This window comes from Canis lupus, chromosome 11 (assembly GCF_003254725.2).
Source record: "Canis lupus dingo isolate Sandy chromosome 11, ASM325472v2, whole genome shotgun sequence".
In the NCBI taxonomy this organism is placed as follows: Eukaryota; Metazoa; Chordata; class Mammalia; order Carnivora; family Canidae; genus Canis; species Canis lupus.
In genome coordinates, this window is record NC_064253.1 from 34,957,238 (window position 1) to 34,984,120 (window position 26,883).

The 26,883-nt window shown below is 40.0% G+C and overlaps 1 protein-coding gene across 6 annotated transcripts in view; it reads right to left on the minus strand.

Annotated features, from left to right (window-relative positions):
• The window catches only part of TTC39B (tetratricopeptide repeat domain 39B), a 131,017-nt gene that overhangs the window by 79,825 nt on the left and 24,309 nt on the right, over window positions 1-26,883 (minus strand). For 5 of the 6 annotated variants that reach the window (XR_007413993.1, XM_049116137.1, XM_025432265.3 and 2 more), the window contains exon 2: window positions 13,035-13,069. The exons of the other annotated variant lie outside the window; for it this stretch is intronic. Coding sequence is in view for 4 of the 5 variants with exons in the window: in XM_049116137.1 (XP_048972094.1) it covers window positions 13,035-13,069 (35 nt within the window). In the remaining variant the exon portion in view is untranslated. The remainder of the gene's footprint in view (window positions 1-13,034; window positions 13,070-26,883) is intronic. 6 annotated transcript variants of the gene reach the window in all.

Genomic DNA, 26,883 nt, shown 5'->3' on the forward strand with positions numbered 1-26,883 from the left:
ATTACTTTACACAATAAAAAAATCATACACAAATTCTCAAATACATCTTCAGGGATTTTTTTAAGATTTATTTATTTACATTAGAGAAAGGGAGCATGCAAGAGCACACAAGTGGGAGGGACAGAGGGAGAAAGAGAATCTCAAGTAAACTCCACGCTGAGTGTGGGGCTCAATCTCACAACCCTGAGGTCACGACCCTGAGATCACAACCTGAGCCAAAACCAAGAGTCTGAGGCTTAATCAATTGCACCAGCCAGGTGCCCCAAATGCTCTTTAATTTTAAGCTCTTTAATTTTAAGCAATATCAGAGTCCTTTAGATTTGTTAGTGGCTAAGTCTTCAGACTATTTATTAAATGTGTAGGATACATGATACTAAACTACACATTGTACACAAATGTACCCAATGCAAATATTACTCCCACTTTGAGGAGTTCTACTCATGATGTTCTACAAACACAATGACACTAAAGGGAGACAGTGGGAAGAAGTAGCCAGAGGGAGAACCATATAGAGTGATTAATTTTCAAAACATAAGCAATGGAGATGTTTGAAGCATTTCAAAAAGCAAAGTTCTCAAGTATCTGCTGTTGGGGGGTTTTATTAATCATTTTAGGTTGCTATTTTTATTGAGATGGATGAAAGTATCCAAACAAGGCAGATAAAGATGGTAGAAAGTTAACAAAAAGTAGGCTAGCTCACTATATCCTCAAGGATTCTGATAACTCATTTACATACTTCTCAGATGAAAAGAGTGTCAGCCCCTATTTGAGAAACATGGCAAAGAGATGCCAACAATCCTGGATAGTGTTTACCACGCCCAAACAATTGGACATTACCGAATTATGTATTTGCGTTGAGTAACCAAACAGCTGTAATTAATCATCATTAAAAAAATACACACCCCAAAAGCTCCCTTTATTCACTCTTCCTTCTGAACAGTCACAATTATCATTGTTCCCTGTGCTTGATAAGTTCTCAATAAATGATGCCTGGATTTTTTTAATGCACTGAAAATCCTTGCAGTCTTCTTTGAGTACTCATCTACATTTTCCGACTAGTACATTAATTCAACAAATTCATGAATCCGGGGCAGCCCAGGTGGCTCAGCGGTTTAGCGCCACCTTCAGCCCAGGGCATGATCCTGGAGACCCAGGATCAAATCCCACATCGGGCTCCCTGCATGGAGCCTGCTTCTTCCTCTGCCTGTGTCTCTGCCCCTCTCTCTCTCTCTCTCTCTCTCTCTCTGTACCTCTCATTAATAAATAAATAAAATCTTAAAAAAAAATTCATGAATCCGACAAATACGAATGGAGCATTTTTACCATATGCCAACCGCGGTGCTTGGGTGCAGGGCACACCATGATAAGCAGCACAGACCAGTCCCACCCTCATGGAATTTAGAGAACAAAGGAACAGATGGCCAAAAGCAAGCAACAACTAAGTACAAAATGACAAATCAAGTGAGAAAAACAAACAGGATGGCAAGCTAGGGAAGTGGGAGAGGAGTAACCTATTTAGGGGGGCATCATTAAGAAAGGCAGGAAGACATTCAAGCTGGTAGGTAAGGATGATCAGTTAGAAGCCCTGGGAGGAGTGGGAAGAAGTCACTCTAGTCTCAGACACTAGCTCAAATCTAGGGCAGCAAAGGGCTAATTCAGTCAAAACCCTGAAGTAGGTTTGTAGCTGGAGAGCAGTGAATGAGGGTGGGGGTTGCCCTAGACTAGGTTTTATACCTGCATGTGGGGGCCTGGCCACCTCAAGTCTTGTGGACCATGGTAGATTGGGGGCTTTATCCGCAGATACACATAAACTCATGGACAGATACTAGGTAAGGAAGTGACATCACACAATTTAATTTCTAAAAGGATCACTCTGTCCTAATTCAAATAAACACACTGTTAAAAAATAAATTATGAGACAACCGGGGAAATGTGAACACTGATAGTATCTTTGATGACTATTGTTAAATTTTTTTAGGTGTGGTAACAGTCTCATGATGCTTTTAAAAAGAGACCTAACTTTTACATTTGTGTACTAAATGATACCATAGAAGACATATAGATTAGATAATAGTTTTGTATCAATGCTAATTTCCTGATTTAATCACTTAAAGATAATTGTGTAAGAGAACATCTTTGTCTTTAGGAAGTACATACTGAGATATTTAAAGGTAGAAATAAATTGTAACATCTAGAATAGGATTCCAAATAACCTGGGGGTGGATTGTAAATGAAATAAAATTGGCCTTGGGTTCACAATTGTTGAAGGTGAGGTCAGTTTACTATCCTCTCCACTTTTTGTACATGTTTGAAAGTTTTCATATTCAGTTCTCTTAAAAATAAGATAACATTGGCTGCTGTGTAGAGACTGAGTGGGGTGCCAATGGGAAGGTGAAGGACAGAGAACAAAGGAAACAAGAAAACACACTAGGGGTGCCTGAGTGGCTCAGTGGTTGAGTGTCTGCCTTTGGGCTCAAGTACTGACCCCAGGGTCCTGGGATCGAGTCCCGCATCGGGCTCCCCGCAGGGAGCCTGCTTCTCCCTCAGCCTGTGTCTCTGCCTCTCTCTCTGTGTCTCTCATGAATAAATAAATTAAAAATCTGTTTAAAAAAGAAAAGAAGTCACTAGGCAGCTCTCAAAGAAATTCAGGCACACCTGAGACTGCTTTGAGCTAATGAAACAGAAAGGAGAGTAAAAAGTGAGCAGATGGGAAATAAATTCTGGAGGTAGACTTCATCACACGTGGTATCATGGAAGGTAGAGGAAAGAGAAAGAATCAAAGATGTCTCCCAGTTATCTGGCTTGAGTAAGTGAGTGAAGATGCAGAAACCCGGGAGAGGACAAGGTTCCAGACAAAGAAGGCAGATGAATATCATGAGTTCAAGTCTGTAACATGTACATGAAGGTGTCTGTGAAACATCCAAGTGAGTGATCACATAAGCAATGACTGGGCCAGTTTCTCAGTACAATTGTGGACATAGCCCCAGACAGAGCAGCACAGAGCAGCTGGCATGCCCAGAAGGGCACTGGTGGAGGAGGTAAGGAACTCAGCACTGGGCAGGGTCCTCTGGCTTTCAGACACAACCTGGACATTGCTAGCTGGGGTTGAGTAACAGAGAGGCTCCTGAGTCCACAGAAAGGGCAACCACAATGGTAAAGGCCATTCCCAGAGGGGTTCACCATTTTGCCACCAGTAACACCAGTCTTCTTCATCCATAGGACTTCTTGGTAACACGAGACAGTTGGACCACAGGGATGCTTAAGAAGCCTTACTTTAAGCCTGAAATCCTGTCAGTCCTCCTCAGAGTGAGCAAAAGAGAGCATTTATAGAATATATATACCTTGACTAAAAATGTACATACAAGGATGCCTGGATAGCTCAGTCATTGAGCATCTGCCTTCTGCTCAGGTCATAATCCCGGGGTCCTGGGATCGAGTCCCCCACATCAGGCTCCTTGAAGGGAGCCTGCTTCTCCTCTGCCTAAGTCTCTGACTCTCTCTCCTTGTCTCTCATGAATAAATAAATAAAATCCTTTTAAAAAATCAAAATGTAGGGACGCCTGGGTGGCTCAGTGGTTGGGCTTTTGCCTTTGGCTCAGGGTGTGGTCCTAGAGTCCCAGGATCGAGTCCCACATCAGGCTCCCTGCATGTAGCCTGCTTCTCCCTCTGCCTGTGTCTTGCTTCTCTCTGTGTGTTTTTCATGAATAAATAAATAAAATATTTTTTAAAAATTAAAATGTAGATATAGAGATATACATATACATATACATATACATATACATATACATATACATATAGTGTCTCCCAATCACCTTATATAAAGAACTTCCCATTTTGGAAGCTCCCAATACAATAACAAATCATTACAGGACATCTAATAGTAGAAAAGGAAATGCAAAGAACAATTCAAGTAATGATAATATAGGTGGAAGGCACTAGGGATACTGCTCAGTCTGGGCTTTTTCAGGGAACTTTATTTCCATTTACTATATTCATTAACTCTGACCCAGGACTTTTCATCATAGAATATCCCTGAAAACAGGATACATCTTAAAATTGACAGCAACTGGGGTGCCTGGGTGGCTCAGTAGGTTAATGCCTGCCTTTAGTTCAGGTCATGATCCTGGAGTCCGGGGATCAAGCCCACATCGCAGGGGGAGCAGAGTGAGGGAGGGTCCCTGCTTAGCAGGGAGTCTTCTTCTCCCTCTCCCTCTGCCCTTCCCTCTGCTCCTTCCCTCTTCTCTCTCTCTCTCTCTTACTCAAATAAATAAATAAATAATATCTTTTAAAAAATTGACAGCAACTTTGGCCTAGTTCAAAATTCTTAAGGAGAGGATCTACATTTGCTTCTGCCAACTACCTGAGGGCACCACCAATCTGACCCACTTAAAATTAAATTACCTGCTTGGAGTTATTTGCGCCACTCTGATAACTAATATTCAGACTGAAAACCAGTTTGTTATTCAAATTCTTAAGAGTGTTAAAAAGGTAAACATAGAACCCATCAATTGCGTTCCTAGGTATGTATGCCAGAAAATTGCAAACATATGTCCACAAAAGACTTGTACTCAGTTATTACTTAATGGAAACTGGAAACTGGAAACAATCTGAATGTCCATCAACTGGTGAATGGATAAAGAAAATGTGGTATGTCCATACATTTTAATAGTATTCAGCCATAAAAAAGAATGAAGTACTCATACATGGTACAAAATGGATGAATTTCAGAAGCCAAACACACAAGAACACATATTGTGTGATTCTATTTATATGAAATGTCTATAGAAACAAATCTAGAAACAGAAATTAGTGATTGCCTAGAGGTGGGGACAGGAATGGGGAGTGACAGTAAAGGGGCACAAGTTGTCTATTTCAGGTTATATAAAATGCTTAGAATTATAGTGATGGCTGTATAATTCTGTAAATATACTGCACTTAATTGAATTGTACACTTGAAATGGGAATTGTTTGGGATATAAGTCAGCATTGTAATAGGGCTGTTTAAAAAGAAATGATCAGGGCAGAGAATCTCATGAGAGATTTTTTCCCCCTCCCTACCTAGTACCAAGACTGAAATACACAAGTTTCCTCCCCATGTCCTGCATGACAGTTTTATTTTTCATTCCTTTATGCAAGGTCTCCTATGAAATTCTTGTGTTTTTTTTCCTTAGTGGTCTATAAGATAATGATGTAAATGCCATCACAGGGGCACCTGGGTGGCTCAGTTGGTTAAGCGTCCGACTCTTGATTTCAGCTCAGGTCATGATCTCAGAGTGTTGTGATAGAGCCCTAAACGGGTCTCTGTACCGAGCACGGAGCCTGCTTAAAATTCTCTCTCCCTCTCCCTTTCTCCCCTCCCCCAGCTCATGATCTCTCTCTCTCAAAAAAAAAAAAAATTGTTTAACTTAAAAAACATAAATGCCATGTTAGATCTAATAAAATAATTGTCAACCTGGTTGAGAAAAGGCAGGTAGGGTTGGGGAGGAGTTCCTCTCTAGATTTGGGCAATAATTGTATCACCTAGGAGGGGAGAGTTGGGACAAACAAAATCAGAGAAAAATGAAAGTAAATCCAAATCTGCCTGGAGTTACTATTTATAATTTAACCTCTATGAAGAGAAACATTAACTAGATGTTTTCCAACTAGCATTCACTGACTTTCACCCTAAATAACCTTAAAAGAGGGCAAACTAGTTGATTATAATTAGTTTGTCTACTAATAAGAAAAACAAAATGGCCTTAAAAACTTTATCTCATTGTAATCTACAATTTATAGTTCAAAAGAGAGGTGTAAAGAAGGAAAAAGCCCATAAGAAATGCTAGGCTACAAAATATTTTTATTTCCATCATAAGCTTCTTATCACTTGGTTTAAAATGTCTGCCCATTTCAATTTCTAGAAGCAAAGATAAATTCACAGTAGTTTTTGCACATAAACACATTCATCCCCCACTGCATTCATACTGCCTGGGACTCGACTCAACACATACACATTTCTAGGTAAGGATAAATTCAAAAACTTAATAAGATGCAATGGAATATAAGAGATCATTGCTGACAACATACTAAACCTGCATCTGTTCTAACAGTCTTTGAATAAAAAAGAAAATCCTAATTAACTAGTACCCAACCAGGGCCCTCTAGTTAATTAGATTTTTGTTCCATTGCCCCCTATGGTTTTTACGGAAAGAGATTAATCAAAAACACTACCAAGCCACTGGGGTGCCTAGATGGCTCAGCCAGTTGAGCGTCCAGCTCTTGGTTTTGGCCCAGGTCATGATTGCATGGGTCCTGGGATTGAGCCCCAAGTCAGGCTCCACACTCAGTGAGGAGTGTGCTTGAAGATTCTCTCTCTCTGCCTCTCTCATGCTCGCTCTCTCTCTCTCTCCCAAATAAATAAATAAAATCTTAAAAAAAAAAAAAAGAAAGAAAGAAAGAAAGAAACGAAACAAAACTACTAAGTCACAATGATTCCAAGTGGTTAATCCAAGCTCTCCACTCAACAGAGGCCAGGGATCCTCTGTGACCTATCTTTACCGGCGTCCACAGATGTCTCAGGTCATTCCCATATACCTCAAACCCAAAGCCAGTGCCAGGCTCCTATCTCCTACCTCTTGTTTGGAACCCCTGAAACATTTCATTTATTCTTTGTGTGTCATATCACAGTGAATTTATAAACAGACTTTTTAAAAGATTATTTATTTATTTATTCATGAGAGACACCGAGAGAGAGGTAGAGACACAGGCAGAGGGAGAAGCAGGCTCCATGCAGGGACCCCGATGTGACTTGATCCCAGGAACCCAGAATCACACCCCGAGCCAAAAGAATATGCTTAACCGCTGAGCCACCCAGGCATCCCTTACAAACAGACTCTTTTTATACACACCACTATACTGTCAGAGATGGTAGTTGTGCAAAGAAGGATACTGGTCATCATAGAACCAAGAAGTCCATGCCAGCAAGGAACTGTTAAATCAGGAAGTAAGTCTCTAAGGCACCACTAGTCCTCTGTCAAATTTCTATAGATCATAGCATGGATCTAATTTACAGTCCCTCCCTAAGGTCATCTCCTCATACTGAGCAGGAAAGTTCTCAAACAATTTTAATTCTTTTTAAAGATTTTATTTATTTATTTATTCATTCATTCATTCATGAGACACAGAGAGAGGGGCAGAGACATAGGCAGAGGGAGAAGTGGGCCCCCTGAGGGGAGCCTGATGCGGGACTTGATCCCAGGACCCCAGGATCACACCCTGAGCCAAAGATAGATGCTCAACCACTGAGCCACCCAGGTGCCCCAAAGATTTTAATTTTTAAAAAGGACCTGTTCAATGTGCCACTAACAGTTAAAGAAAAAGTATCTTGGGCAGCCCCGGTGGCACAGTGGTTTAGCGCCGCCTGCAGCCTGGGTTGTGATCCTGGAGTTCCAGGATCGGGTCCCACATCGGGCTCCTTGCATGGAGCCTGCTTCTCCCTCTGCCTGAGTCTCTGCCTCTCTCTCTCTCTCTTTCTCTCTCTCTCTGTCTCCCATGAATAAATAAATAAAATCTTAAAAAAAAAAAAAGAAAAAGTATCTTTTTTCCCCTTCAGTTCTAAATGGTAGAGATGTTCATATGATCTAGCAGTTTGCAAACCTAGCAACTTCCCAAAAATAGTCAGTTAAAATAACACAGTTGTTACCACAAAGATTCAGAAGTAGGAAATATGTCTGCAGTGGTAAATCCATTAAGCAGAAAAGGAGAATGGGAAATAGTTTTTTTGTGGAAACAATTCAGGGCCTCCCTCATCTGTTAGCTTTTCATCTTTTCATTAGAAATTCAGGCAGAAATATTCACAGCAATAAATTAATCATCAGGTTGGCATGGGGACCATCTCTTGCAGCAGAGAAGTTGAAATATCCCTACCGGCACTAGAAACATTAAACCAAAATGCGTGGTTCAATCAGCATGAGGAAAAAGAGCTCTACTGAGCTTAGCACTAACCGGTCATGAAAGGAATGTCACAGTATCACAGATTTAAGAGGAAACAAGAGAAAAATACTGACAAGCTGAAATAAGGATAAACTAAAAGTTCACACAGAAAAATAATTCAATAATTGTTTACAACTAAATGTATTTGTAATCACAGGGAAAACAATTTGTTAAAAGAAAAAGATTGAATAGTGGATTACCTCTGCAATATTTTTAATTTCAAAAAGGGTCAGTAAACATAGGAGACCAAAGTATAGAAACACCACTCTCTGTGTTGAAGAAATAAAAGGAACCATCCAAATGAGGTTTCCCAGTGAATGAAGTGTATCCTATTAACTTTCAAAATATCATCTTAAAACATTTCTGGTTATTCTAAAATTTCCTTAACATATGTGACCCAAGTTTCTACTTTCTTAAATAGAATATATTAGATATCATTTAACCTTTTTCCAATGTCTCAGAGACAGAATTGTGAACATGATTTTCTCATGGGAGACTGAAGAGCAATCAAGGTTTGGGGGATGGGGGGAATAGGAAGGTAACCAATATTTACAGAGCACCTACTATGTGCTTTAGTCCCATTACCACATTTAAATTAAATTTCATTCTAACTTCCCAATAAATTTATGCAAGGATGAAGAAGCTGAGACTTGGAGAAATTAGTCCCAGGCCTCCTAGCCAGTAAATGGTGCAATGGGACTGAAGCTCAAGTTAGCCTGTCAAATCCATAGGCTGGTCTCTCCAGAAAGGAGCATCTAGATTGTGTACACCACGTGGCTGTGCTTTGGAATGCCATGACTGTATGTCACAATTACTTTCTTCCTTCACTGCCATTTTTGGACCTGACCTCTAAAGCTACCCCCTCACCATACCTTCCAGAACTCCAGCAAAATTAGGCCAAAAAGCAAAGTTTATTAGAATCCGGTCAAAACTAATCGTAGACACACTCTGGATGGAGGCCACTACTGCAGGTAAAGGGCAAAAGTTTTAGAGCATGAACTCTGATATCTACTTTGGCCACCTATTCTGGCTTTGAACTCTATTTCAAAGAGGTGAGGTTCTTTCTTAGGTGATATATCACTATAATGTATCTGGTGATATATTTACTATAATGTGTTACGACATATAAGAACATATACCAGAGACACTTTGGCAACACTGAAAAGGAAACAAAAACTGTTTAAGAGATAGTCTTGAGGGACACAAGAAATAATGCACACCAGAAATCTAAAAGAGCAAGATAAATTTTAGAATGGGTAAACCTTTGGGTTTGCTAACCTGAGCAGGACAGGGAAATAAAAATTAAAAGAAGAAAATGCTGGCAGATACATACAGCTGAAGAGAGGCTGAAAGAGGCAATTAATGGAAAATAAAATGTTAGATATTTACCAAGTAAGGTAGTGTTAAAAAAATTATTGTTTTAAGAATGAGAAAAATTATAACATACTTGACAGTAGAATAAAAAAGGCCAAGACATCATTCCACATTTTAAAAGTACACAAAATGTGTCTGATAGGAGGGAATCTAAAGTATCACCATCATAGGAGTCACTGTTGGATACTGTTCTTCTAAGAACCAGTCATACTAACATTGAAACACCTAAAACAGTTGACCAAAGAATAATTTTTATGCAAACAGACATACAGATGAAAGGAACAAACAGAAAGCCCAAAAACAGAGCACCATTAACTTTAATGAATTTATTACTTGATAAAGGGGGCATTATAAATTTTCCTTACTTCACAGACAGCAAATGGTGTTGGAATAGCAGACTAGCAATTTCAGGGTTGGTAGGAGATAGGGATCTAAATTAAATCCAGCTGAGTTAAGTTCAGGGGTTTTATGTTTGGTTGGTTTTTGTTTTGAGTTCAACTGTGCCCTTACTGATTTTCTGCCAACTGGATCTGTTCATTTCTGAGAAGTGCGTTGATGCCATCAAGTATGATAAGAGAGTCATCTATTAGTTTTTGCCTCGTACTCTGATGCACTCTTGTTAGACACATACACATTAAGAACTGCTATGTCGTCCTGGAGAATTGATCCTTCTATCGTTATTTAATGATAACTTTCCTTCTTTATCGCTGATAACTTTCCTCACTTTGAAGCCTGTTCTCCCTGAAATTAATATAGCTACTCCTGCTTTCTTTTGATTAGAGTTAGCATGGTATATTTTTCTCCATCCATTTACTTTTAATCTATATGTCTTTATATTTAATGTGAGTTTCTTATGGACAACATATGGTTAGGTCATGTTTTGTTTTGTTTTTTTGATCCATGCTGACAATCTCTGTCTTTTAATTGGTACATATAGACTGCTGATACTCAGTGATTATTAATATATAGTTGGATTAATATATACCATATTTATTACTGTTTTCTATTTGTTGCCTTTGTTCTTTGTTCCTATTTTTCTCTTCTACTCTCCTTCTGCCTTCTGTGATTTTAATTGAGTATTTTATATGATTTCATTTTCTCTCCTATTTTACATTATCAGTTATATTTTTCCCCTTTTTTTAGGGGTTGCCCTAGCATTTGCAATATCCATTTACAACTAATTCAAGTCCATTTCCAAATACTCTCTGCACTATCTTTGCAATAATCCTATAAATCTAAAACTTTTCCAAAATGAAGAGCTTATTTTTTTGTCCTAGTCACAATTAAGTTTTTTTTCTCTTTAAATTACAAAAACAAACATTCAACAATATAAACATTAAAACTTCTAGACAACACAAAAAAAGTATAACTAACATAAAGAAAAACAACAATTAGGGAAAATAGCTGAAGCAAACAAAAGATTACACTGTATAACTGTTTTAAAGTTTGTAAGTATGTAAGAGAAACAGTGAGTAGAAGTTAAGCATGTAAAAGAAGACTAGAATTTATATAAAAGGAACTGCAATGTGGTAAACAATGGTACTAAAGAAAAAATTTTTTAAATTAAGCAATTAGTTATTATTTGAGTAGCAAAACCATGTGGCAGGGGCACCTGGGTGGCTTAGTGGTAGGGGCACCTGGGTGGCTTGGCTCAGGTCATGATCCTGGGGCCTCAGGGTCCCGGGATTGAGTCCCAAATCGGGCTCCTTGTGGGAAGCCTGCTTCTCCCTCTGCCTATGATTCTGCCTCTCTCTCTGTGTCTCTCATGAATAAGTAAATTTAAAAACAAAAAAATAGACCTAGTGATGCTATGCTTTATTTCACTTACATGCCACTTACTTACACGGGATTAGTAACCACATAAACTGATAAAACTCTTTTGAAAGTGCTACGGACTGAATTGTGTACCTGAGAATTCATGTGTGGTAGCCCTAACCTCCTCTGTGATGGTGCTTGGAAATGAGGCCCCTGGGAGATAATTAGGTTTAGATTAAGTCCTGAGAGTGGGAGTCCCATGACTGGATCTGGGCCTCTGTAAGAAGAGGCCCCATCTGTCTGTTGGTCTATCTGTCCGTCATGTGAAGACCTAAGAGAAGGCAGCCATCTATAAACCCGGAAGAGTGCTCTCACCAGAACCTGTCCATGCTGGCACCCTGATTTCAGACATCTAGCCTTTGGCTCTATGAGAAAATAAATTTCTATTGTTTAAGCTACTCAGTCTGTGGAACTTTGTTATGATCCAAGCTAATTCAGAAAGTGTAGAGGCTGCTTCAGATTCTCTTTCCCTCTCTCTCCGTCCCTCCCACTAATTCTCTCTCTCTCTCTTTTCTCTCTCAAATAAATAATCTTTTTTTAAAAGAGAAATATATCATATAAAGAGCAATAAAAATCTCCATCCTTTTTAATCCAGTAATCCTACATCTGTGAAATTAATCTTTGGAGATAATTAAAAAATATGACAAATCTATATACATGAAAATACTCATTACTTAGTTTCAAGGTAACTGGTTAACAGTAAACTGGTTAAGAACCTAAATGTCTAATAAAGGAGAAATAGATAATTGTGGTGTTCCACTTGATCTAATAGGATAGCATGTAAAATCAGTACAAAAACTATGTAGAGGAGGAAACAACAAATGTTGGAAAGGATGTGGAGAAAGGGGAACCCTCTTGCACTGTTGGTGGGAATGTGAACTGGTACAGCCACTCTGGAAAACTGTGTGGAGGTTCCTCAAAGAGTTAAAAATAGACCTGCCCTACGACCCAGAAATTGCACTGCTGGGGATTTACCCCAAAGATACAGATGCAGTGAAATGCCGGGACACCTGCACCCCGATGTTTATAGCAGCAATGTCCACAATAGCCAAACTATGGAAGGAGCCTCGGTGTCCACTGAAAGATGAATGGATAAAGAAGATGTGGTCTATGTATACAATGGAATATTACTCAGCCATTAGAAACAACAAATACCCACCATTTGCTTCAACGTGGATGGAACTGGAGGGTATTATGCTGAGTGAAATAAGTCAATCGGAGAAGGACAAACATTATATGGTCTCATTCATTTGGGGAATATAAAAAATAGTGAAAGGGAATAAAGGGGAAAGGAGAAAACGTGAGTGGGAAATATCAGAAAGGGAGACAAAACATGAGAGACTCCTAACTCTGGGAAATGAACAAGGAGTGGTAGAAAGAGAGGTGGGCGGGGGTGGGGGTGATTGGGTGACGGGCACTGAGGGGGGCACTTGATGGGATGAGCACTGAGTGTTATGCTATATGCTGGCAAATTGAACTCCAATAAAAAATAAAAAAAAACTATGTAGACTTACAGGAAATGCTTGTTAATAAAATTAAACAAAAGCAAAATTCTGCAATATGAGATTACTCATGTAAAAACACATAAACAAGATGTAATAGGTTAGGTATAAACAATATCAAATTTGTTGGAAAACATTTCTTCTTTTATTTTAGTTTAATTAAGGTTGTAAGAAATAATACTCAAAAATATATTTGCTAGTAACTTTAGATACATCCTTTGCTTAAGCATCATCACAGCCTAATTCTTGAATTATAGAAAAGTGATTTCTTTCTGGCAGTATTCACAACTCTCAGAAAGTAAGAATGAAATATTTACACATTTCATATAAGAGAATCATTTTTATTTACTATATACTTTTTATGTTACTACTTACATAGAGATGCTTTCCAATGCATCTTCAAAGATGTCCTAGAGGGAAACAAAAAATACAATGAGTTTCTCAAGAATTAAGAACTCCAGATGTAGAGAAAATGAGTGTGTATACATATGTGCGGGGGTAAGGGTTAGGGGACAGTCTGGGTGTAGTAGATTCACTAAACTCTTACTAATGGACTGCCTTCCTGAGAAATCAAGCAAATGAATTTTAGTGAAGTTTATTTTTTTTAATAATTAAGACTGATAAATCTAGCAATCACACTGGGCTAATTTGAAAAGTGTGATTCTTTAATGGAATTATCTTTCACTCCTCAGTCTCATTCATCCATATACAGAATAAAACAACTGGATTTGCCCAATTTAGTCTTCTCTTGGTCCCTGGCCAAGTTAGCATTCTCTGGGACTTCATTTCACATCCAGCTCCACTAACCTCCTAGCTAGTCTTCCTGCCACCAACTTTCCCCCAGTTAAATAGTCCCATATAAGTCAGGCCTTTCCTTCGTGCCACTGGTCTGCCCGTTTAAAAGAAATAACAGGAAAAAAACCCAAGTGTGTGCACACACACGCACTCATATGTGTGCACTCTACACAGGCACCTCACACTGATGCATACTAACACACACTCATAAACTCACAGTCATACACACACATTCACAAATACACATCCATGCCCAAACTTACATACACACAAAGCTCCCCCATAACTGCAAAACTCAAATCCATGCTCCTCATTCATATATTTCGGACTCATCGTAACTTAGTCCAATTTTCAAAGCATCTTTCTCTCTACATGTGCCACCACCACCATACCCAAGCACAAGGACCTCACTGGTTTCCCCCACTCCTACACTTGACACCCTCCATCTGAGTCTTCACACAACAGCTGTATTCTTTTCTTTCCCTTCTTTCCATAAGTTTGTGCCATTCCACTGTCCTAGACCTCTTTACAAGCTTTCCATTGCACATACAATAAACCTGCGTTCCTTCCCATGATCTACAGAGCACTAACCAGCTGTACCACCCTCTGACCACCTCTCCATCCACCTGTACCCTAGCTCACTCCATTGGATGTGCATGTCTGTCTTTCTGTTCCTTGAACAAGCCAAACTCATCCCACACCTCTCTTCATCATTCCCTCCTTCCTAGAATGCTTTTTTGCTCAACTCTTCTAATGCATGGCTGACTTATTCTCATCCTTCCATTTCCAGCTCAGAAAGAGACTATCTCTAATAACCTCAATTAAAATTACTAAGAAGGGGGATCCCTGGGTGGCACAGCGGTTTAGCGCCTGCCTTTGGCCCAGGGCGCAATCCTGGAGACCCAGGATCGAATCCCACGTCGGGCTCCCGGTGCATGGAGCCTGCTTCTCCCTCTGCCTATGTCTCTGCCTCTCTCTCTCTCTCTCTCTCTGTCTCTCTGTGTGACTATCATAAATAAATAAAAATTTAAAAAAATAATAAAATAAAATAAAATAAAAATAAAAAAATAAAATTACTAAGAAGGGAATCCCTGGATGGCTCAGCGGTTTAGCACCTGCCTTTGGCCCAGGGCATGATCCTGGAGTCCTGGTATCGAGTCCCACATCAGGCTCCCTGCATGGAGCCTGCTTCTCCCTCTGCCTGTGTCTCTGCCTCTCTGTGTGTGTGTCTCTCATGAATAAATAAATAAAATATTTAAATAAAAAAATAAAATTACTAAGAATAGAAGTCTATAGTTTCTCATCATCTGATTTATTTCATTTATAAAATTTATAATCTATCTTGTTTACTTACTTGGTTACAGTCTGTCTCCATCAGGGCAGGTTCTTATTTATCATACCTACAGAAAAATCACTAAGGCTTGGCACAATAGTTGCTCAATAAATATGTGTTGCCTAATGAATGAGCAAATTGAGCTGAGGCTGTCAAGACACTGATTATATCGCATCATTTATAGCTATAATACAGAAATGAGGAAAGAGGGCTACAGAACTTTTCTTTCATATGACCATTGATACTGAACAATGTTTAGACTACATCAAGCTCTGTATTTAGGCAGGAAAGGGGAGAAATGTATAAACTGTAAGAAGAAACAACACTATAAGAAGTGCTAGAAGTTCAGACTTTGGGATCTAACCCATTAACCTACTACATTGGGAGGCAGGTAGAGTCAAGGGCAATTCAATTTTTTTGTTTAAGATTTTATTTATTTATTCATGAGGGACACAGAGAGAGAGAAGCAGAGACACAGGCAGAGGGAGAAGCAGGCTCCATACAGGGACCCTGATGTGGGACTCAATCCCGGGACTCCAGGATCACACCCTGGGCTGAAGGCAGGCACTAAACCGCTGAGCCACCCAGGGATCCCCAAGGGCAATTAAATCTTAATTGCAGGGCAGCCCCAGTGGCTCAGCAGTTTAGCGCTGCCTTCAGCCCAGGGTGTGATCCTGAAGGCCCGAGATCAAGTCCCACGTTGGGCTCCCTGATGGAGCCTGCTTCTCCCTCTGCCTATGTCTCTGCCTCTCTGTGTGTGTCTCTCATGAATAAATAAATAAAATCTTAAAAAAATAATAATAATAAAATAAAATAAATCTTAATTGCACTCTCCTGCAGCAAAAGTATAAGTTCATAAACCAACTAGTAGAAGAGAAATGAGCTAGTCCTAAAGCAAAAGTACCTAGGCCAAAAGTAAAAAGATGCTTCTCTGGCCTCTATTAAAAATGACCAATTAGAGGTACCTGGATGGCTTCGTCAGTTAAGCATCTGACTCTTAGTTTCTGCTCAGGTCATGATCTTATGGTTATAAGATCAAGCCCTGTGTCGGGCTCCGTGATCAGCTTAAGACTCTCTCTCCCTCTCCCTCTGCCTCTGCCTCTGCCCCACCTCCATGCATGCTCACACATCCTCTCCCTCTCTCAAATAAATTGATCTTTAAAAAAAAAAAAAATTACAAATAGACTTTCTTTCCAAATCAAAACTCTGTTGAGGCTGTTGGTATCACAGATTTTGTCATTTTTTGTTGTTGCTGTTATTTTTAAAGATTTTATTTATTTACTCATGAGAGACACAGAGAGGCAGAGACATGGGCAGAGGGAGAAGCAGGCTCCCTGCAGGAAGCCTGATGTGGGACTCGATACCGGGACTCTGGGATCATGCCCTGGGCCAAAGGCAGACGCTCAACTGCTGAGCCACCCAGGCATCCCAGATTTTGTCATTTTGAATCACAGCACAATGTCTCACATGCCAGCATGCAGGTTATCTTGAAAGAGGCTGTGGATAAGGGAGTAAAATCTGCTCTCCAGGAACCCCAATCTGGCTGTGATCATCCACTTCCTATACAAGACATCAACTCACAGTCCCCCTGGCGCCACCATTAACCCTACCTGGGCTGACCTTTACCAACTAAGGGGAATGTAAAGATCATACCCTAGGAAGGCTACTGGGCATCACTCCCCTCCTTGCAAACCTCAAGCCAAAGCAAGGCACACTAGAGACACTGAAATACTTACTGAGTGCCCTTCAACAGGGATAACTTGGGAAGCCAGCTCTTAATTAAAAGGAGACAAGGCTTTTATTCTTTTTTTTTAAGATTTTATTTATTTATTCATGAGAGACACAGAGAGAGGCAGAGACATAGGCAGAGAAAGAAGCAGGCTCCCTGCAAAGAACCTGATGCAGGTCTCGATCCCAGAACCCCAGGGATCTGAGCCAAAGGCAGATGCTCAACTGCTGAGCCACCAAGGCATCCCAAGGCTTTTATTCTTTTTTTTTTTAAGATTTTATTTATTTATTCATAGAGACAGAGAGAGAGAGAGGCAGAGGGAGAAGCAGGCTCCATGCAGGGAGCCTGATGTGGGACTCAATCCCGGGTCTCCAGGATCACACCCCAGGCTGCAGGCGGCGACAAACCGCTGCGCCCCCAGGGCTGCCCCCAAGGCTTTTATTCTTCAGCAAGAACTACTTCCTCAGAAAATAAAAAACTAAAGTATATCAAATAATCAAATAAGAAATCATCCTCACTTAGGTAATATCCTCCATTTTGTCATATGCAGAGAATTCTCTAAATAAGCATGCTGTACAACATGGTGACCATAGTTGACAATATTGCCTTGTATATCTGGAAGTTGCTGAGAGAGTAGATCTGAAAAGCTCTCACCACACACAGAGAAAAGTGTAACTATGTGAAGTGATGGATGTGTTAGCTAACCTTATTATGGGACTCATATTACAATATGTATGTATATCAAATCATTACATTGTACACATTAAACTGACACAATGCTAAATATTCATTACATCTCAAGATAGAGGCTAGGGAATTTTTTAATTAAAAAAAGAATATGAAAAGTCTTTTTTTTCCATTTAGGTGAAAATGAAAGTTGAATAGAATACCACCATTAGGAATGGAGAAAATGCACCAGAGTTCTAGGATATTATTCTAATAAACTAGAGATGAGAAAGAGAGGGATGGAAGGAGGGAGACATAGAGAGAGAACTTCATCTCTGAAGGCCAGACAAAAGGTGAAATTTTTTTCATTTGAAAAGAGGAAAGGCAGGGTACCTGGTGGCTCAGTCAGTTGAGTGTCTGTCTCTTGGTTTCAGGTGCAATTGTGATCTCAGAGTCATGGGATCGAGCCTGGCCCCAGGCTCTGCATCCATTGAGGAGTCTGCTTGAAATTCTCCCCCCTCCCTCTCCCTCGGCCTCTGCCTCCTCCCCCGTTCACATGCTCTCTCGCTCTCTTTCTAAAATGAATAAATGAATAAAATCTTAGGGAAAAAAAAGGAAAGGTAAAGAGAAGAACTAAGATTGATTGAGTACCTCTCATGTGCCAGGCATTTTACAAAAGTTATCTCACTTGTTCCTCCCAATTCACAGCAAGTAAATCCAGGTAAATCATACGTAATTACCCGACCCACATTACACAGCTGGTAAGTGAAGGAACTGGAATTCAATTTCAGATCTTTAACTCCCAGGTATTTTTTTTTTTATGTCAAAATTATCCGCAACTTGGAACTCAGGCAGTTGGGTGGCATATCTTCTCAAGGTCATATAGCAGCATTGTTGAACAACTTCTCCCAGGGATTATCTCATTCTCTAGGAGAATATCCTTGTGTTTGACTTTACTATTTACTTTCTGATTAGAGTGCAGACACTGTGAGGTTATATGTTAACTTCTAGATTTCTGAATGGCAGGAAAACCTTAATCTGGTTTTATCACTCTGTAGGACATTACCCAGTTTTACATATAACCTAGCAATCTTAATCTAACATTGTTTTTTAAACCTGTAAATACCCGGTTCCTCAAATACTCTTTGAATCAGTTTACCATCTCACTGGTTTCCACCACTGATGGTCAAATAAAACTTTGACATGTTCATTTTCTATCTTTATGGGAATTATATTTGTAATTTGTGGAAATTACACTTTGACATTAACAGTAATGACACACTCTCACCCTAAGTCTCTGTAAATACAGCTTCCCAATCTGTGGGAAAACTGTTATGGATTCCACCCAGGGGTAAGAAACACCAGCAGTCAGAGCCGTCTGCTCAGACCTCCCACAGCACATACACAAGGGCCAATGGCTTCCTTTTCCTTCTGTTTGTCTAGGTTCCCACACCCAGCTCAAGATCTATCCTCTTCCCGCCGCTGCCCTCAGGAGCTCCATTCCTCTGTGGATTCCCATCAAGACCCCTAGGTCTGGCACTAGATCCACAGCAGACTGCTAGTCAACAGCCTCCCACCCAGCACTAAGTATTCCCACATATAATTTCCATGGAGCATAACCAGCTTTCTCTACCTATGGTCTCTTTGCCTTCCACTCACTAACTTCGCAGTGCTTCTCCAGTGCTGGTTTTTATTTCCCCAGTGATCACCACAAACTGTTTCCCTTAAACTTCCCAGGCCTGGGTCCACAGAGGATCAACATGTGGACTTCAGTTGAAACACATACAGTCAGAGAAGCATCCAGAGTCCTTCCAGTTTAGTGACAGTAAGAGAGGGGATGTCTGGGTGGCTCAGCAGCTGGGTGTCTGTCTTTGGCTCAGGGTGTGATCCTGGGTCTGGGGATCGAGTCTCATATCGGGCTCCCTGTGAGGAGCCTGCTTCTCTCTGCCTGTGTCTCTGCCTCTCTCTCATGAATAAATAAATAAATCTTTTTTTAAAAAATGACAGTAAGAGAGAAAATATCATGCTGCTGACAAATATGACGTGCTCCTAGGAAAGTCCCTGTGTTTAGTTTCTTCCTGGAAGGCTGCTCCATTTGCCTCCACCACTCCCACGCTGATTTGAGCCACACTTGGCTCCTAATCATGCATTGCCTCAAAATGGCACCTGAGGGCAGCCCGGGTAGCTCAGTGGTTTAGCGACACCTTTGGCCCAGGGCGTGATCCTGGAGACCCAGGATTGAGTCCCATGTCGGGCTCCCTGCATGGGGCCTGCTTCTCCCTCTGCCTCTCTCTCTCTCTCCTCTCTGTGTTTCTCATGGATAAATAAATAAAATATTTTAAAAAAAATTTTTTTTAAATGGCACCTTTTTCCAGAGCCTATCTTGACTGCTTGGCTGGAGTCAAGGGCCATCATACTCCTTTTGAATCCACTTTATAACCCAGCATAGTACTTGCACTTCATAGACTCAGCAAATAGTCATCAGCTGACTGGCTGGTTGAGTACCCTTGTCTTGAGAGGCAAGGTCCTTACCTTGAGCGGTTTCATTTTGCAATTTAGCAAATGGGCTAACCCTGTATGTGAAAGATTCCCCAGAGGACCTTCTGGATGCAAGGGGGCACTCCAGGGCCTGCTCCTGCTGGGTGGGGAGCCTGAAACCCTGCCCCCTGCCCCCAGATGGATGGAAAACCCTGGTCATGGAAACAGAGAAGTGAGGAAGGGGGATAGGGGTATTGCATCAACTACTAAGGCTTTGTAAGCAATTTTCATCTTAATTTGTTAAATTCATCATATTCTGTGTGGCACAAATGCATGCAAGTGCACTTAAGTGATGGCAAATTCTTAGCAAATGTCTGTTAAAGAATCTTAAACAATGAAGATACCAATGATGAAAATGTTTACATTCTGTTTATCTCTAGTGGAGCACAACAAAGAATAAAGATGAAAAATATGCTATTACTAGTAGTAATTTTAATACTCTGAATGGAGCACCTGGGTGACTCAATCAATTAAGTATCTGACTCTTGATCTGGTCATGATCTCAGGGTCATGAGATCGAGCCCCACCTGGGCTCTACTGAGCATGAAGCCTGCTTGGGATCTTCTCTTTTCCTCTTCCTCTGTCCCTCCCCCCACCACAGGTGCACGCACACACTCTGTCTTAAATAAGTAAGTAAATAAATAATCTGTATTAACTTCCAAAGAGACCCAATGGATTTACAACTTTTTTAAGCCTCTCCATCTGAATTTTACTTCATTTTGCGGTAGGAAAAGGAGTAGTGGCAAATGTCACTCCAAGAAAAAGCAGGAAGAAACATGATGAAAATTAAAGCTAGATACCACAAATCCAAAAGGCTGATTTGGTTCACTTCTCTTGGACTCTTCTTTTCTCCCTTTACCTCCTCTTCCTCTTCTTCTTCCACTTCCTCCTCTGCCTCCATTTTTCCCCCTCTCTCATATGGATGATTTCCTGGGTCTGCTAGCTGATGCTACCTTGTTCTCATTGAATTGTTGTTCTTTAGGAAGAGATGACAAGGTGTGATGGGGGTCCTCAGTGAGAGACCTCTACCCCCACCCCATAGCTCCAGACCCTCTTTGCTGGAGCTTTCACCCAACATTCTATTCTACTTACCAATGAAGCTGTATGTTTGGTACCATGGACTCAAAGAACCCTAGAGCTGCCAAGAACTCTGACAAGTCAGATTCTATCCTGGCTCTGGGGCACATCTGGACCATTCCCAAGGACATGAGACATGAAGAGGATGCTGAAACCTCCCCCAAGACTAGGGCAGGGATTAATAGCCATAGATATTGGGGTCCTATGGACTGCAAACATTCCTCTGCATGACGTTCACCCCTGCTGAATCAAGATGCTCAAAACAGTTGTCAAACCACTATATTGCACATCTAATACAACACTGTATGTTAACTATGTTGGAATTAATATAAAATTTAATTAAAAAAAAAAAAAAAAGATGTTCAGGGCAGTCCAGGTGGCTCAGCGGTTTAGTGGCCTTCAGCCCAGGGCGTGATCCTAGACACCCAGGATCGAGTCCCGCGTTGGGTTCCCTGCATGGAGCCTGCTTCTCCCTCTGCCTGAGTCTCTGCCTCTCTCTCTCTCTCTCTGTCTCTAATGAATAAATAAATAAAAATCTTTAAAAAGAAAAAAAGATGTTCAAAATGGGAAACCAGAATGACATCTGTTATAGTTTATCATTATCATAGTGACATACTAGGAGAGTTTTTCAGATATTAGATGAAAATCTTTTCACACACAAAAAGAAAGAGCACGTTGCTAGTTAGAGTAATCATATGAAAAATACATAAATTTAAGTGACATCATTCCCCACTATAATGTCAACAAAGTACTGATTTTTCTAAATCAAGGTTAACTCATTTAAAATACATCTTAAGGTCATTTGGGTGGCTCAGTGGTTGAGCGTCTGCCTTTGGCTCAAGTCATGATCCTGGGTCCTGGGATCAAGTCCCACATTGGGCTCTCTGCAGGGAGTCTGCTTCTCCCTCTGCCTATGTCTCTGCCTTTCTCTGTGTGTCTCTCAAGAATAAGTAAATAAAATCTTTAAAAACATAAAACAAAATACATCTTTATTGTGTGGCCATGAAGTAATTTTCAGAGCAATGAACTTTTTTAAAATTATGTGCAGGGGATCCCTAGGTGGCTTAGCGGTTTAGCACCTACCTTCAGGCCAGGGCGTGATCCTGGAGTCCTGGGATCAGGTCCCATGTCAGGCTCCTTGCAGGGGGCCTGCTTCTCCCTATGCCTGTCTCTCCCTCCCTCTGTGTGTGTGTGTGTGTCTTATGAATAAATAAATAAAATCTTAAAAAAAAAATTATGTGCACCCTGGGTGCCTGGGTGGCTCAGTTGCTTAAGGGTCTGCCTTCAACTCAGGTCATGATCCCAGGGTCTTGGGATCGAGCCCCGGGTCAGGCTCCCTGCTCAGCAGGGCAAGATCTCTTTCTCCCTATGCCCTTCCCTCTGCTCATGTCCACTCTCTCTTCCTCTCAAATAAATAAACAGAATCTTAAATAAATAAATGTTTTTTAAAAATAAAATAAAATATATGCTCATCTCTCAGGAATAATTTTTCATTCTGCCCACACCTGCCACCCATTTCTCTGTAATCTCTTTGTCAAGCTCAAAGAGAAGCCCACAGCCTTCTGGAGCTAATTTAAACTCCCCAACTGGATCCCGAGGGTTTCTACCAGCTGTGTCTTATATGCAATGATACTTTTTTTTTTTTTTAATTTCACACTGTATGGAGCAGCAAGGCCCTGAAACTCTCTGAAGCCAAACATAGAGCCCAGCTTCAGCATCCCAGCTCCTGGGTATGAAAGGTGCAAACACCACTCCCACTCCCATTAGAGGATTAACATCAAAGCAAGTTCTCTGTGAAAACTTAACTGACCCACTGGGCTCTTAATCAAAGAGAAGGAAAGCAACCAGGGCCCATACACTAGACATTAATATTCCGAGTTCCTATCTGGTCTTTGCAGTGAAAAAAATGTGACTTTCCCAAAATTTAGAAAGATCAGACTACGAGCATAATTCTCAAATATAGCAGATAAAAAAGAAAAAAAATGATAGAGTTCATCTTCTGAACCTGCCCAAGTTTGTAAAACCTGATTTGGGGGGATACACAAAGTAAAAAACTGGAGGTTTTCAAACATTATTCAAAAATAGTTTTTTAGAGGCACCTGGCTGGCTCAGTTGGAAGAGCATACAACTCTTGATCTCAAGGTCATGAGTTTGAGCCCTACACTGGGTATAGAGATTACTTAAATAAACTTTTTTTTTAATCAAGGGTTTTTTTATTGTAATAATACAAACAATAATCAGCTGCCAGAAGAAAAAAAAAATGTGCCCTAGAAGTTATTTTAAACACTCTTCACTTGAGATAGAAAATGTGAAAATTTCACATACTAAATATAGCATTAATATAGTTCTCTAGTTCCTCTCATGCCAGGAAAGTACTCCAATATTATCCCACAACTTCTGTCCTTTTTTTTTTTAAGTTTTACATTACCAAAAATCACACATCTGATAGTGAAAATTGGGGATACACAGTAACAGTTCTATAGGAAGGATTACTTTGAACATAAAAATAAATTAAGCACATTTTTACTAAGCAACCATTACATGTTGGTGAGTGAGGTTTTATTAAATGATTAACTCAAGCATTACAGTGGTAATGTAGTACATTTTCACCACAGTAGAGTAGAAAACACAAGTTCAGGCCTGGAAGTTATATTTAGACCTGCCTGGGTCAGAAACTCAGCCCTTTTAATCCTCCACTTCCCCACCTATAGAATGGGGATTCCAATCACCTCCCCAGATTATTGCAAGGATGCTAGCCAGATAATGCAGGTCAATAAGTCCGACTCAAAACAGAATCAAACACAATGCCATAGGACACTAAATGCTCAGCTATGGGACAAATCAGTGGACTCATAGAGACAGACCCAGGATTCCTCACGATTTCCTCCATAACTCTTTCACACTACAGATTCTTCATCCTGTTTCAGAAGAGAGACAAAAAACTACAATGGGAATATTTATAACAAATAGGTGCTCAAAAATGTTAACTGCCTTTACTTCTACCATCTTCAAATGCCCTTCACCTTGTATTCTTTAATAACCAGACCTTCCTATTCGGTGCTTTACCCAGCATGATAAACATAACTTACAGGCACAGAGCTCAGGACCTCAGCTCACTGGGAAGCAGAGTGACCTTGGCCAACAGTGTGACTTGAGCCAATAAAGTCAACCTCTCAGGGTTCAAGCCTCCTCATGAGTAAAGCAAAGAGGATGGCACAGATAACCACCCCTTATTCAACATCCTAAATTCTCTGAATTAAACAAAAATCTCACATCAATAAGGCAGCTATTTGTCCATTATACATGTTACAATAAAATCCCTCAGGGAAGGCTGGCATTCAGAGGAACCCTATCTAAAAGGAATGCTGTGCTTTTCAATGATTGAGCCAACTCAATGGCACTAACTTGATCCTCAAAAGCTAGTGAGTGTGTTAACTATCAAGCAAAGCAGCTTACACAATAATTCTCTGGAATTTCTGAGAACTTTAGCCAAGCACAGAGAAATCATGAGAATTAAGAAGAAACCACCAGATGTCACTCTCACAAAAAACAGCATTGCTTTAGTTTCTAACATAGATGAGTGTGATACAAAAAGAAGAGAGAAAGAAAGAAAGAAAGAAAGAAAGAAAGAAAGAAAGAAAGAAAGAAAAAGAAAGAAAAGAAAAGAAAAGAAAAAAGAAAAGAAAAGAAAAAAGAAAAGAAAGAAAGAAAAAGAAAGAAAGAAGTTAACTTTACAAAGGGGGAGAAGAATTTCCCTTTTTGCATTTCACTATAAATATGGAACTGAGCTACAGCTCTGCTATGCTCAGGTGAGCACTTACAGATTTTATTTATTTATTTGAGAAAGAGAGGGGTAAGGAGAAGGAGAAAGAATCTGAAGTGACTACACACTGAGCACAGAGCTTGGGGCTGGGACTGGGAGATCATGCCCAGAACAGAAAGCAAAAGTAGGATGCTTAACCAACTGAGTCACCCAGGTGCCCCTAAAGTGAGCATTTAAAAGGAAAATTGTGTATAGTCAAAATTAACATTGAACAAATCCATAAATTACCATTATTTAATAGAGTACACATGGCTTTGGATATAATCTCATAGAGGAATGGTTAGGTGACAAATATAGTATGTGCATAGTGATATATGGTATGTAATTAAGAGTACATATGCAAAACATTTTTTACTATTGTGTGTTACTGAATTTAACACAAATGACTAAATTAGGGGTGCCTGGGTGCCTCAATTAAGCATCTGCCTTAAATTCAGGTCATGACCTCAAGGTCCTGGGATCCAGCCTGGGCATTGGGCTCCCTGCTCAGCAGAGTCTGCTTCTCCCTCTTCCTCTTCCCTTCCCTTTGCCCTTCCCCACCCCCACTCATGCATGTTCTCTCTCTCAAATAAATAAAATCTTTAAAAATAAATAAATGACAGAATTATTTTACTCACCTCAGCTACATAGTCCTCAGCTACTATTTTTCTAGTTGTAAAATGAACCTTGCTAATCACTTACCATCTCAAATACTCCAGTCCTCTGGTGCCAACCCCACCTAATCTATTATAAACAATAATATCTAGGACATACCATTTTTGCAAAGGAATAATTTTACACAAAATGAACAAACAGCAACAAACAGAACCAACAGGCTGAGTTCTAACATTTTAAACTACCCAATTTTGAAACCATCACAAGTAGAGGTATTTTAAAATTAAAAGGAACATAGTTTGTTGCCTTTTCTTATGAATAAACTATTGTAAAGGCTATTTAACAACATCCAGACACTATACTGGACTCTTGGATGCTTATTTCTAATTGATAGACAATTATAAAAAGTGAGATTCTCACCTCTGCTACTACTATGTTCTGATAATAATAGTGATGGTAACACCTCTGAGTCCCAATCCTTAGCATGTATTAACTCATTTAATTTTCATAATGACCCTATGAAATAAGACTATTATTATGTACAAATTAGAAACTAAGACTCAGAGATTTAATTAGCATATCTAGGATCCTATAGCTGAGCCTCAGTTTCTCCATCTGTACAATTGCTTTAATACTACTTAATTTATAGCATTGAGGGGTTTACCCAAGATAATGTATTTAATGCACCTAGCACAGTGTTGGCATAGTAGACACTAATAAACAATTTTTTCTGTTATCATTGAAGTGTTCCTATAGCCATTCCTATAGTGCAGCCTAGGGATGAGCAAAACAAAACCTCTTGCATCATCTTGCTGGACCCTCAAATTTTTCAACTATTACAGAAAAATGACAGAGTTAGCATTCCCTTTGGTCACTCTGTTACAAAGTAAATGACCTAAAAATAGACCACAGAATCTTGCTACTTAGTGCTCAGAAGAGGCAGTTCCTGTAGAGTACAGCTTCAAAGAAGACCCCAAACTGAGAAAACCCAAAAGTCAAGAGAGATGAAGAAGGAAGACTTGAGTTCAAGTGTGTTCAAATCCCAGTTTCACCACTCACTAGCTCTGTGATCTGCGGTGAACTACTGTTCTTCTCTGTTCTTGTTTCCCATCTCACTGGGTTGTCCATGGATTAAATGACACAGTGAAAAGCACGTAGAACAAATAATGAGTACAAAACATTAGCTTTTACCCTATTATTGTTGGGACTTATATCTCCTAAAGGCACTGGTGAGTGGTACTGTGTGCTACAGCCTGGACAGCTGGGGAGTGAACAAGGCACAACACTTGGCACTAAGTGGCCTGGTTCTGCCTCCCTCTGGCTGACATGTCCTGGTGTCCCCAAATAGATCAGTCCACCACAGCAAACCCATGCACCAAATCCAGCCTGCTGGCTGTTTTTGTAAATAAAGTTTTATTGGAACACTACCACACTCAATCATTTATTTACATATTGCCTATGGCTGTTTTCCTTATACAACCACATAGTGGAGTGGTTGCAAATGAGACCATATGATCTACAAAGCTGAAAATACTTACTCTCTGGCCTTTTACCAAAAAAGCTTGCCTATACTTACACAAATGGATAAATTTTCTTCCCTACTGCAATGGATGTTTTGAGGATAGAGTAAGAAATAGATGTGAAAAATCTATAAAATATAAGGATTATT